This window comes from Eriocheir sinensis, chromosome 8 (assembly GCF_024679095.1).
Source record: "Eriocheir sinensis breed Jianghai 21 chromosome 8, ASM2467909v1, whole genome shotgun sequence".
NCBI lineage: Eukaryota > Metazoa > Arthropoda > Malacostraca > Decapoda > Varunidae > Eriocheir > Eriocheir sinensis.
This window is the reverse complement of record NC_066516.1, coordinates 22,748,015-22,761,534: the sequence shown is the minus strand read 5'-3', so window position 1 is coordinate 22,761,534 and position 13,520 is coordinate 22,748,015. Positions and strand designations below refer to the sequence as shown.

The window sequence follows — 13,520 nt, the reverse complement described above, 5'->3', positions numbered from 1 at the left end:
TCTTTCAACGTATTATTGTCTTAGAAAAACCCTTCGCCCAGAGGATCCTTTAGCCAGGGATACTTGTTGGGGCAGCGCATGCAGGTGCTGAGGCGCAGGGTCTCGCCGGGCAGCTCTTCGGTGTTCAGTTCGCAGTTGGTGCCGCCGACGCAGTAGGGCTGACCCTGGATCACGCACTTCTCCCTCCAGGGCTCGTAGTTGTTGAGCTGGTTGACGGGGTTGGGGTCCTGCATCCACTGGATCACCTGGGTCATGGTCACGAAGTACACGTCATTGTAGTTGGCGAGGGTCTCGTCAAGCCAGAAGAGGAAGGCGTCCAGGATTTCGGGGTCGTTCTTCAGGAAGGCCGAGTGGAAGAAGAGACCGAGAGGAGCGCGGTTCGCCAAATAATGACGGTTAAAGTTGTTAACCAAGAAGTTGTAGAAGCGGTCGGCGGTTGGCTTGCTGGAGAAGCAAGAGTCAACCATAGCGCAGCCAGGGAGCTCAGCCTCGATCGCAGGGTCTTCACGGCGGTCAAGTTCATTCATGACCATCTCCCAGACAGCGAAGGAACGCGTGGGGCAGCTCTGGGCGTTGCCGTGGCACACGTGGGGCATGCGGTAGTAGAGGGTGTAGGGCCAGAGGGGAGGGTTCTGCAGAGGTGCGGTGATGGTGGAGTCGTACAGGAAGGCGTTCGTTTCCATCATTCTGAACTGGTTGTTGCCGCCCACACGCAGGTAGGGGGCGCGGAGACCGATCACAGAGTTGTCAGTAATGTTGGCGAAGCGGTCCACGATGACGCGCGCGCCGGCCATCTCACGCTCCCACTCGTCCTCGGAAGCGTGCGACCAGAATTCCTCGCTGGCGTTGTGGCTGGAACGCGAGAACAGTCATTGTTAAGCATGTCAACAAGGTCGAGAATAGACAAGGTGCAGCATTATTAATGTTTTTTTTCTGATAGTGTGTGTGTCAGTGGGCGTGTATTGTGGGGCTGGGGAGGCTGCCGAACAGATTGGAAGAAAAGGCTCACCTGATGGAGTGGACAGCGACCTCGTGTCCTTGACGGTGCAGCTCCTGGACGGAGGTGTAGTTGGTGTACTTGTGGGACACGAAGAAGGTGGACTTGATATTGCAGCCGTTGGGGTTGACGCGGCCATCGAAGATCAGCTGGTAGAGGTCGTTGTTGTTGTTGTTGACGGCGTCATCAAAGGTGATCGTAACCATCTGCGGCACGTCCTTGGCCAGCATGTCCTTGGGGATCTGCGCGAGGGATCAGAATGCACACATAAGTTGGTTTTCAGGGTCCTGCGTGCCGAGCTCAGCAACATTATTCTTCAATGTAACGGATTAATGTACAACTGGCGTTGGTAGAGATAAAAAAAATTGTGTTTAGGGTGCGATATACACATGTAGATATGTCTGTGTTCGCGCGTGAGGGCTGGCAGCACTCACCTCGTTGCCATTGTGGTAGCAGTAGCAGTCTGGCAGGATGCACTCCTCCTGGTTGCAAAGGGGAGCCCTGTTGGGATCGCTGTCCACGTCTGGGGAGGAAGGGCGGCGGGGTGAGGACGGAACGAAGGGTTGGTGAGAAAAAAATAATATCAACTCTAGGTGTGTGGTGTAAACAGCTAATAATGATGATCCTGCTACTATTACCACTACTGCCACTATTTCTGTCACGACTGCGATTCTTCAGTATCAGTAATGATGATCCATTTAATTAAGTGGAAGGGAGCAGCATCGAGATTTTGTTTGGAGAGGAAAAGGAGAAATTAGAAAGTGAATAATCATGAAAAAGAATAAGTGAAGTGACACAGGAAAACTAGGAAATCAAGTAGAAAGCTCTGTAAACAAAAACACTGTGATAGAAGAAACGACTTAATGTTGTTACACAGAAGTTTGGTCAGTGAGACGCGACTAGCTTGGAACGTGACTAAGGGCAGAGTGGAAGAGCGAGGGAGAGGGTCGAGGCGAGGCACTCACCGCAGGCGTTCTCATCAGAGCCGTCGGAACAGTCCTCCTTGCCGTCGCAGAAGAGGTGTTGCTCCATGCAGGTGCCATCTCCGCAGGCCAGCTGGTTCTCCTGCGTGAGAATAAAATGTGTGTCAGAAGAAACTATAAACCACTAAACCGTGCTGACAAAGGCATATCATCGTTGCGACATACACCACCGTGGGACTTTACATCACTTAATGACTGGACTTGCTGACCTACTTTATCATCTTTCAACTAACTAGAATGCATAACGAATAAAGCCGAGTCTACTACAGTAACACTGGTTATCTCCTGACACCTCGACGCCTACCGGCCAGCACACTTTACACCACGCCGCTACTTTCCCCGCACCATATCCTGAGGGTGTGGCCGCCTGTGCTACACCTTCGGGCACTCACCTGACACAATGGTTCGCTGGTCTGGAACAGTGGCTTCGCCTTCTTCGTCTTGATCTTCTTGTCGCAGTTCTTCACGTTGCCCTTCCAGTCACAGGTCTGGAGCTCCAGATCGAAGGCCAGGCCATGGGGGCAGCGGAGCGCCTGAAGACCCTGTAGGGAGAGAAAAGAGGCGTGGACTGAAGTGACTTTGCTTAGCGGGACGATAGTGAGTAACCATTGCTTGGGCGCCTTGCTAGACTCCAATAATGATTATGTAGATTAAAACAATAAAAAGCATTCACCGCTTACAACGCTCAGAAATACCATGTGGTGCAGAGCAGCCAGTGAAGAGATAGAGGACAAAAAGAGCCAAGCCCCGTTAAAGAAGTTGCCTTCGTTCATTAACCTCAGCATTCACACCATGCAAGCTCTCCATTTACAATTCCTGTTTGACAGTTTTGAGAAGGATGAGTATTGAGCTTCAGCACCTCGTGAAAAGCAACTTGACCTTGACACCTTTATGCGGTAATGTCAGAAAAAAAACCGGAGCTTTGAATTCATATGGACTGGAAAATAAAACCTAACAAAAGCAGCAGGCTCGCTCAGGCAGCTAACTCGCATTGCACTACATCGAAGCATTATTTTTATGCTTTTTTGTGAGTAACGTAGATAAAGAACAGCGAGCCACATACTCTTGAATTCAATGACACATATCAAAGGTGTTGGTGGCCGGACCGACCGACTGACACACCTGCCTCGGACAAGTCAACTAACCCTGATTCTCGCTCGCTGAACCCCAATGAACCTGAACGCTACGAGATGTGCACGCAGGCTTGTCAGAGAGGGAGGTCTCAATGTAATATGTCTCTGCTGCTACTGGTGCTGTTACTACAACTGCTGCTACAACAACTACAATAACTGTCACAACTACTACTACTGCTACTACTACCAACGTTGCCAGATTGTCGTACTCAGCCGCTGATATCTCCCGACTTCCTACCCCAAAACTGTCTTCTGGGCTCCAATAACGAAACTCATTTATAGTTATCGTTAAAAGCGTTAGATATTAATGTTTTTTTTGGCAATAGTTAGGCGTCAGAAACCGGTAAATACCATGCTCTGAGTACGATAATCTGGCAACGGTGACTACTATTACTACTACTACTACTACTACTACTACTACCACCACCGCCACTAATACCAAGCAAGCCTCATTCCACACATATTTTCCCACGAGTGTGATTTGGAGGTTGAGGTTTCTCCGGTGGCGCGCGTGTTTCCGTCTGGCGCCTCGAGACTCGAACATGGGGTGCAAATCAGTCCCGTTGAGGCACGATTATTTCTGTCATTAAAGCGTTCGCGCCTTGATTGGCAACAGTTGCTGACTCTCCACAGCCGCGGGGAGTGTGTCGACGGTGTGTGTTTAGCCTCAATATCGAAGAAACGAGAGATCGAGGTGAATGACTCCGTTTATGTGTGTGTGTGTGTGTGTGTGTGTGTGTGTGTGTGTGTGTGTGTCACGCTTGCATCACCACAGCGTCGTCACCATTGTTGCAACAGCTGCGCCATCATAGTTTTGTTACGGCAGTGAGTGTGAAAGAGGCTCGGAGACTTTTTCGTTCGGAGTGATATTATCCTGCTATTAAAATGGAGAGAAAGACAAATAAATACAGCCAGATACAGATAGCTAGCTAGCCAGATAGATAGATAGATAGACAGATAGATAGATACATAGATAGGCAGATAGACAGAGACGAAATAATGTTCTACTAAAATATGTTTGTAGTAATCATTTTGTACATCAAGAACTGAACTACTAGAATGTTCTTATTAGATTTACAGTCGTTTGCATACGATAATGTTCAGATTTTGCGATTTAACTTCTTTTGTGTGTGTCGAAATGAAGGAAACACGAGACGAGGAGAGAAAAATAGAAGAGGACAGTAAGAAATAGAGAAAAGATAGGAAAACAGAAGTTCCAATATAATAAAGGAAAAAAATGAATTACCAAACAAAAAAATGCTAAAGAAGGAAGCTGCGTGACTAAACCCTTTTACGTACAGACACACTTATAGAGCCGAGTGTCACTATATTGCCACTATATTGTGTTTGGGTGGCTGTGTGCGTTTTTCTGGGTCTATGTACGTTTTTAGCAACCTGTGTATGAGTGTGTGTGTGTGTGTTTTTGTGTTTGAGTGCGACGCTGGAAAAAAAAAAACTGTGACTATGCAAATGCTCCTCAGGCCTGGCAATTCGTACTCACTAACCGCGTGACTCCGCTATGTTTTTTTGTTTTGTTTTTTTACAGCAAAGGAGACCGCACAAGGGCACACAAAAAAGGAAACAATAATATAAAAAAGCCCGCTACTCGCTGCTCCTGTAAAGAATCCGAAGAGGTGGCCGAAAGAGGCGTCAATTAAGGGAGGGAGTTTGTTCGGCTATTGATCAGTGGCGGTAGAAAAATATTGGAAAGAAAAAGAGAATCTACTTGTATGCACCTAATGATATAACTTTGCACTTATAAAATCGCTGCTCTTAAAACTGAAATCACGTACGCTTTAATTAAGGCAAGTTACTTTTTTTTCATGTTAAAGATGAAACAGAGTGAGACAGAATAGAATACTTTGTTGCATGGACGAAGCGAAACACACACACACACACACACACTCCTTCACGGATGCATCCCAAATTTTATTACCCGGAATGAATTCTTAAATTGCCTCGTAAATAACCCCAGAGAGAGAGAGAGAGAGAGAGAGAGAGAGAGAGAGAGAGAGAGAGAGAGAGAGAGAGAGAGAGAGAGAGAGAGAGAGAGAACGAGCGAGCGAGAGAGAGAAAACGAGAGAGTGAGATAGCGAGCGAGCGAGCCAGCGAGAGCAAGAGAGCAAGAGAGTCAGGCAGGAGACAGGCAGGCAGCAGACGACCCCCAAATAACCTTGCCTAGGCGGGATAGACCGTTAGCACGCCGCTCCCTGTGTGACTGACCCGCCAGGCAAGACCGGCCGGCGCATGGAGTGGCTGCGGCGGCGCGTGGAGGGGGTGGAAGAGGAGCGTTAAGTGGTGGAAGAGGGGCAAGAAGAGGTGGAAGAGGAGCGATAAGTGGTGGAAGAGGAGCGATAAGTGGTGGAAGAGGAGCGATTAGTGGTGGAAGAGGAGCGATTAGTGGTGGAAGAGGAACTGGAAGAGGTGGAAGAGGAGCGATAAGTGGTGGAAGAGGAGCGATAAGTGGTGGAAGAGGAGCGATAAGTGGTGGAAGAGGAGCGATTAGTGGTGGAAGAGGAGCGATAAGTGGTGGAAGAGGAGCTGGAAGTGGTGGAAGAGGAGCGGTAAGTGGTGGAACGGGAGCGATAAGTGGTGGAAGAAGAGCTGGTAGAGGTGGAAGAGGAGCTGGAAGAGGTGGAAGAGGAGCAAGAAGAGGTGGAAGAGGAGCGATAAGTGGTGGAAGAGGAGCTGGAAGAGGTGGAAGAGGAGCAAGAAGAGGTGGAAGAGGAGCGATAAGTGGTGGAAGAGGAGCTGGTAGAGGTGGAAGAGGAGCAAGAAGAGGTGGAAGAGGAGCGAGAAATGGAAGAAAGGGGTAAAAAAGTGGAAGAGGAGAAAAAATTGTGTAGGTGGAGGAAATAAAGGGGGAGCAAAACTGTAGGGGTATTGAAGGTGGAAGATAGGTGGGGGAGAAGTGGAGTGGTGGAGAGAGTGAAGGAGGAGCAAGAAGTGTAAAGGTGGAAGAGGAGGAGGAGGAGGAGGGTGGAGAAGTGGGGTGAAGGAGGAAGGGGAGAAGTAGCAAGAATGTGGAGGTGAACGAGGGACGAGAACTGTGGAGCTGGTGGTGGTGGAGGTTGTGAGGGTATGAAGGAGGGGAGAGGGGAGACGCGAAAGGGTGGAGGTGGTGGATAGAGTACGAAGTAGGGAGGAGGAGGAGAAATAGGGGAGGAGGAGGAGGAAGAGAAGGAGGAGGAGGAGGAAGAGAAGGAGGAGGAGGAGGAAGAGAAGGAGGAGGAGGAAAGGAGAGGCAGGGGCTGAGGCAATGGGTCTATATTATGTTGAGATGGGAGGGAAAAATCGCAAGGGAGGCTGGACAGGAACGGTGCGGGAAGAGGAGGAGGAGGAGGAGGAAAAGGAGGAAAAGAATGGATAATATCATGGGGAGAGGTAAGAACTAAGAACCCAAAGTTGAGGATGGATGGATGGATGGAGAGAGGGAGGGAGGAAGGGGAGGGCAAGAAGACAGGAGACAGACAAGCAAACTATTGAGAAGGGCAGAAGAGCTTCGGTCCGGGCAAAGTGGGCCGAGTCAACAGCCCTCCGAGGAAGCCGGGTGAGGTTGGCAGTTTTAAAAGTGGGACAAATGCTGAGACAGGATTTGAAGTGATACTAATAAGACCGGCTAAGGTAGGGAGGCCAGGTGGTGTCACATGGGTAAGGCAAGGCAATTAGGAAGGCAAGGAACCAAGGAGGGAGGGAGGGAGGCTGCTGGCTAGTTATTGATGAGGTAAGGAGAGGTAAGGCAAGGAGTGAGGCTGTTGAGTAGTCGTGTAAGGAACTGATAAGATGTCAAAGTACTTCAGTTAATTCATCCTCCGAGTGATGCTGATTGATTGATGAACGATTGAGTAATATAGATGTATCACTGACAGGCAGAGTGATAGTGGCAATTCTTCCTTGATACAGAAAAACGAAGAGGAAAAAGAGATATTGAAAAGTAAGGACAAGGGAAAGAAGGCAGGCAGGCAGGCAGTGGTTCAGGCCAAGCGAGGAGGCAGGACGCTCGGTGGGGCGGGCGAGGGCGGCGAGGGAGGAGGAGGAGGAGAAGGCAGGTGCGTGGCGAGGCTGGTTGGGTACCTGTTCCTCGTAGAAAGTGACCGACCGGCAGCAGCCACTTGCCTTGTGTGGGTGTCTCTCCTCCGATCCCATCTCTCTCTCTCTCTCTCTCTCTCTTCTCTCTCTCTCTCACAAACAAACAAACAAGCTCTTCTCGTCTTCATCCACCTTCACCCCCACATCCATCTATCAGTTCCCTTCACCCTCCCCCTTCCCCCTCATCCTCCCCTGACCAACCCATCCCTTCTCGCCCTTACTCAACCCATCCTCGCTTACATCATTCCTCCGCGATTTACCTCCCCCCTCCTCCTCCTCCCCGTCCCTTCACCCTTGGATACGTGCAGTAAGTGGAAGGGTGAGGGAGGGAGGGAGGGAGGTGGGCCGGGGGAAGGATAAGTCAAGGGAAAGGGGGGAAGGGGGATGATGAGAAGCGGTTGTCGGGGGAAGAGTGAGGGAGTGAGAGGAGGCGAGGCAGACGGGTAGTGCAAGTAACCTTTACCTGCTGTGCTGTGGCAAGAAGGAGGGAGGTAGGCATGCAGCAGGAGAGAGAGAGAGAGAGAGAGAGAGAGAGAGAGAGAGAGAGAGAGAGAGAGAGAGAGAGAGAGAGAGAGAGAGAGAGAGAGAGAGAGAGAGAGAGAGAGAGAGAGAGAGAGAGAGAGAGAGAGAGAGAGAGAGAGAGAGAGAGAGAGAGAGAGAGAGAGAGAGAGAAGAGAGAAGAGAGAAACACACAAGCAAACACAGACAGCACGGTAGACTCAAACCAAACAAGAGGAAAGTTAAACAAACAAACAAGCAAGAAACGAGATGAAAGACAAAGCTCAGAAGACGACGAACCAACTCAAACGTCAACAAGTAAAGCAAAACCTCGTCCTTTCTCATCCCCATCATCCTTCTTTCCCCTGTTCACCCCAAGAAAAAAAAAAGGAAAAAAATTAATAAAACCCGGTAACAATCACGCTAACAATCAAGCCATTCCGGAACACTTACGGCCTCTGTGCACTGGATCACGTCCCTGCAGTCAGTCACCGCCAGACGGAACCACTCGCCGGGGCCCTTCTCTGCACACAGCGCCTTCGTGAAATCCTCCGCCTGCGCATCAAGCTCCTGGGCGACCACTGTGGGAGGAGGGAGGCAAAGGGAGGATTAGCGGTGGAGGAAAGAGTGAGAGAACATTGCTTATTGGTTAGGTAACTCCGGTAACTCCTGAGGCAAGAGGAAAAAGTGGTTGGAAATGAGGAGTTAAGAGGAGGGTGTCGGCGTTGGTCAGTGATTGAGGACACGTGGTAGGGGAGGGCGATGTGTTTGGGAGCTGAGGGTGAAGAAAGCAGGATGGGGAAAGGTATGTATGGCCGGTGAGGCAATGCGGAGAGGAAATTAAAGACATTGGAGGGAAGAAGAGTGGGTTTGAGGCCCTGGAAGACTGGTGAAGAGGTGTAAGGAAGTGTCAGCCTAGGTAGAAAGAGAGGAAGTGAGGGAGGAAGGATGATTAGGAGAGCAGGCATGGGAGACTGGAGGAGAAAATAAGAAGTCCGTAGGAAGGATGAAAGTGTAGCAATAAGGAAGAGAACAAGTAAGTTAATCGTGGAGGAGGAGGAGGGCGTGGTGGAGGCGGCGAAGGGGGAAGCAGCAGAGAGAGGGGAGAGAAAGAGGGGGGTGGTGGGGAGAGAGGGAGGGTGGAGACGAGACAAATACCTGGTAATAATACGAAATGAGAAGCTCGGACGGCGACCAGACCAACGTGTAAACAAAAAAACATGTCGCAATCCCCCTTCCCTTCCCTTCTGTAACGCCACGCCCCCGTCAGGAGTGGCTATTACGGTGACCAAGACGCTAGCGGCGATGGCAAGGCGCATGTGGGAGGAATACAGGGTGCCTTCGTCTTTCCCCTACTGCCCTTGTGTCCCGCTGGAGCACGACGCACGAGGCATAACACCCGTGCGGGCTTCAGGGTCTAACGTATCAGCACCCGCAGTGAAAGTCCCGCGGCCCCGCCCAGCTAACGCTCAACATACCAACCGTCACCTCGCCGCTAAGGACGCAAGGGGAGGAGGAAGTGGATGCAAAGACTGGTTGGAGGGAGAAGAAAGAAAGGGAAAATGATGAGGAGGAGGATAAGGAAGAAGTAGAGGAAGAATAATGAAAAGAAAAAAAAGGAAAGGAAAGGGGAGGAAGGAGTGGACAGAAAAAGAAAAGGAGGAGGAGAAGAATGAGGAAGAAATAGAGGAAGAACAATGATGAGAAAAATAAATAAAATAAAGGAAAGGAAAGGGAAGGAAAGACGGGTTGGAGGTGAAGGAAAAAGAAAAGGAGGAGGTGGAAGAGATAGTGGAAGAACAATGAGGAGAAATATGTGGATAGTAAAGGAAAAGAATGGGACGCAGGGTGATGGGTGCTAAGGAGGGGGTGGACGTAAGGGTGGAATGGAGGAGGTGGAAAAACAAAAGAGGTGGAAGAGGAAGAAGATAAAGAACAAGAACAAGAACAGGAAGAGAAACAGAGAAGAAAGATGAAAAGGAAGAGAAAGAAAAAGAGGAGAAAACTTTAATTAGAAAAGAAGCAAAAGGGAAGAGAAGGAAAAAAGAGGAGAAAACGTGAACTAGAAAAGAAGGAAAAGAGCACACTTGGAGAAAGACAAAATGAGGAAAAGAGAAAGAAAAGGCGGAAGAAATGTTGAAAAGAAAAAGAAAAACGAGGGAAAAGCTGAGCGGCAACAAAAATAACGACAAGAACCAACCTCCATTTTGAACCCTAATTATTAAAAGGTGCTATCAGTAACCAGGTGGAGTTACATAAAGGCGCAATGTCAATTTTTACATAACCTGAAAAACTTGAACGGGTATCGAAGGAGCGGGAGGGAGAGAAGGGGAGCGTGAGCGTGAGAGTGACGGAGAGGGGGATGGAGGGGGTGGGAGGGGCGTTGTTTCTAGTCTCCTCGATCACTAAGACCGCTGGGTGACCTTCGAAAAGTAACTGTGTGCTGCTGCGGGCATGACAGTCTCTTGTGTAACTGTGTGTGTGTGTGTGTGTGTGTGTGTGTGTGTGTGTGTGTGTGTGTGTGGCATTGCAATAAGTGTGTGTACGTGCTTTCTTTGGTGTGCAGGTAAGGCAAGGCAAGGCACCAGGTGGTCGACGAGGCCTCCGCTGTGTCCAGGCAGAGCACCTGTTTGAGAAAGCTAAAGAGGGAACGAGAGAGAGAGAGAGAGAGAGAGAGAGAGAGAGAGAGAGAGAGAGAGAGAGAGAGAGAGAGAGAGAGAGAGAGAGAGCTCAGAGTTTTCCCTCCACGCTTTCCTCCGCATCACCCTTCCTCCATTCTGCTCCTCCTTCCTCACCCTCCTCTTCCTCTAACTTTTTTTTTGTCCTCTATTCTGTGCCTCGTCGTTCACTATCTGTGCCCTCCTTAACTTTAACCTAAGAGCGTTCTCAGTTACATCATGATCTGCTTTTATCCAACAATATGTAAATGCTGTGTTGCAAGAGCCCCACTTCTTATGTAAAAGTATCGCTGAATTATTTAAAGGTGGGGAGGACATCAATGCTGCGGGAGATAGTTGGTGAGCTTGACGAAAATGTTACCCAAGTAAATTTAGGTCACCAGTAGCGGCTCCTCCGAGAAAGTTTTTCCTGTTTTCGCCCTCACCATCCACGACTACCTTCTCCTCACACCTCCGAGTAACGGGACGCTGCCCTACCTGCCCCCTCCTCCCCTCTGCTTCACCCTTGCCGTCACCTTCACCCATGGAGGTCCGCATTTCCCTCATTAACACCCACGCCGACACTCAGCTTCCATCCCTCCTCTTCCCTCAAGCGACCATTTACCAAAACAACCACAGTCTAACTCTCCCTTCCTCTCTCCCTCCCTCTCTCCTCTCCTGTCGGCCTCCCACACCCTCTCCTCTCTCTCTCTCTCTCTCCTCTAGAATCTTCTGCAAACAGCTGCTGGACCCCGTACCACCCTGCCTTCGTATCCAGTCATCGCGGAGCCAAAAATTCTGATTGAGGAAATACTTTTGAGCGTCACGTCCAGCCCTGCGGCGAGACCTCGACTATACTGAGAAGATTGCTCAGTTCCGAGTAAAAAAAATCCAGAAATAGAGAGCGAGATAAATAGACGGATAGATAGATAGACATATAGATAGGTAGACAGATAGATAGATAGATAGAGAGAGAGAGAGAGAGAGAGAGAGAGAGAGAGAGAGAGAGAGAGAGAGGAGGGGACTCGAGGGCTTGGAGAGGTGGTGTGTGAAGGGAGTCGGGGGGCGGGAGGAAAGCAGGTCAGGAGGGAGGAGGTAAAAGTGAGAGTGAGAGGAGGCTCTGAGTCGACTGGAAACGAAGGGAAGGAGAAAGGGAGGAGGACTGGATCAAACAGGGGTAGAGGGGCAGCGTGTTCACCTAACCTCCTTTCTCTCAGTCCTGTCGATGTTCTTTCTCTCGTTATGACAGAGGTTTGAAGACTGGCCTCGTTCGTAAGACTCTTATATGTATCATGGACGTTAGGTGTGAGTTTACGGTTTAAATTTTATCTTTAACAAAATTTTAAGTATGGTATAGCGGCTCTCGAACCCTGACGAGAGAAAGTCATCCAAGCCACGCAGCCGGGAAGCGAGCGTGTGACTGCGTGGTGCGACGGCGGCGGCGGCGACGCGTCAAGAACTAAATGTCATATTCTAGCCATTATCAAAACGAAATTATTCTGTTGTCAGCCCAGTCCGTTCATGCCACATCCAACTTCACGGTATCCTCTGTTATTACATTAATTTGTTTTTGTCTAGAAATTTCTGCCTACAAAGGTATTTGATTGTTTTTAGGTAAATGGTTCCATGACCCCCCATTCGGGCGTTCTTTGTCTCGGCGCCTCCCTCACGTCGCCTCACCTTCGGAAACATTGCTCGCAGGGAGAGGGGGAAGGCGGGGGAAGGGGAAGAATTGCTCAAGTCGGTGACGTGCACAATGAAGGATTTCTTTAACCTTGCGCGTGATGAATTATTGTTTAAGCACATTAAAATGAAAAATCACGAAACATTTCTCATTTAAAGTGTACAATGGAGGAGAGACGCGACGAGTGGAGCGAGGAAAAAGGTGCAGCGAGACTCAGAGTTCAGTTCACTCGGGAAATAAAATCAATTTTAATGGACGGGCTTCACAAATTCAGCTGCTTCTTGATATTTACTCAACTTTCTTCACCCCAACCCGTCACTCCGCTCACGAAACGGAGGGATGTGAAAACAACATCCAGCTGTTTGAGATTTAAACGCCCTCTACTGTAGTGATCTCACCTCGCCCTCTCGCGGGCCAGGCCGCGGGGACGGACCTTTACAGGGGTACTCAAAGCACGGCGCCCATCATGAGGCTGAGGGGGGAGCTGAGAGCCTCGGGTAAGGTAGGAGTGAAGGATACCTCGTTTTGCCCCGAACGGCCGAAAACACTAGCGGGGCACGGCTGGGCGCGACACACGTGCTGGCACACCGTCACTCTACACTTGGCTAACTCGATTTGCACTTACGATTACTTCACTTAAGACGTCAGTAACTTACCAATGCCCAGGAGGCCAAGGACCACCGCCACGCGTAACCTGGTCATGATGTTTCCCAGTCTGACCGCGCACTGAGCTGAGTTGCCGTCGCGCGCCACTTATATACCCGCGGTGACGCCACCCCTCTCACGCCGGGCCCGCGTCAGGACAACCCGCTTCTGCGTTAGGATAATGCCAGACCCAGGCCAGGGAAATGTAGTCCCAAAGTAGCCATACCTTACTCAGATTCAAGGACAGCCACAGAAAAGTGTGAATTATATTTTTTTATTATATCTGATGTCACTTTAAATAAAGTTTTGACATTCAATAACGAAGTGGTTATTCTAACTCACATTATGTTACGTAAAAAAATGAAAACGTGAAATATGCACTGATTGACTGTTGAAGTAAACCTTTAAAACACTATAATCCATAATAATTTTTTATTGGAAATTATTTTCCTTTCTTAACAATGAAATAGGCTCTTTATAATGGCGTGACATTTACCTAATGTCACAATAGTTTCCGTGACGCGCCAGCAAATTTCAGTTTCTGGTCCAAACACTTTGTATGCTCCTATGTGGCGGCCACTCAAGGAGACTTCGGTGTCGCTCAAGAAGATAATAATGCAAGCTCTCGGCGCAATAACAAGCCTGTGGGAACCAAGCAACAGATGCAGAAAGTTGTGATGAGTCGGCTGACAGCGAGGGAGCATCTAGTGAATGCCACAGTAATATTGCGTAAATATATAGTGCTTTTCTTCAGTAAATTTTTTTTTTCTTACTACGTGTCCGCCCGTGCTCTTGAGAGCAAAATCCGAAACTTCATTTAGAGCATGACCTTGG

General features: G+C 49.3%; 1 protein-coding gene and 1 long non-coding RNA gene across 3 annotated transcripts in view; one reads left to right on the top strand and one right to left on the bottom strand.

Annotated features, from left to right (window-relative positions):
- LOC126995700 (chitin deacetylase 1-like) overlaps nucleotides 1–12,856 on the bottom strand; it is a 13,406-nt gene extending 550 nt beyond the window's left edge. Inside the window, exons 1-7 of the mRNA XM_050855511.1 lie at nucleotides 12,698–12,856; nucleotides 8,154–8,281; nucleotides 2,373–2,522; nucleotides 1,963–2,062; nucleotides 1,432–1,520; nucleotides 1,010–1,239; nucleotides 1–852 (exon numbers count right to left, since the gene is read on the bottom strand). The exon at nucleotides 1–852 is cut by the window's left edge and continues 550 nt beyond it. Coding sequence (XP_050711468.1) covers nucleotides 21–852; nucleotides 1,010–1,239; nucleotides 1,432–1,520; nucleotides 1,963–2,062; nucleotides 2,373–2,522; nucleotides 8,154–8,281; nucleotides 12,698–12,743 — 1,575 coding nt within the window. The 5' untranslated portion in view covers nucleotides 12,744–12,856 and the 3' untranslated portion in view covers nucleotides 1–20. The remainder of the gene's footprint in view (nucleotides 853–1,009; nucleotides 1,240–1,431; nucleotides 1,521–1,962; nucleotides 2,063–2,372; nucleotides 2,523–8,153; nucleotides 8,282–12,697) is intronic.
- LOC126995703 (uncharacterized) lies at nucleotides 2,529–6,467 on the top strand. Of its 2 annotated transcripts, none has more exons than XR_007750653.1 (2): nucleotides 2,529–5,768; nucleotides 5,832–6,467. It is a non-coding gene; the product is annotated as an uncharacterized LOC126995703 (long non-coding RNA). The 2 variants fall into 2 exon arrangements; XR_007750654.1 differs by having other exon boundaries at nucleotides 2,529–5,789.
- Nucleotides 12,857–13,520: the final 664 nt, after the last annotated feature.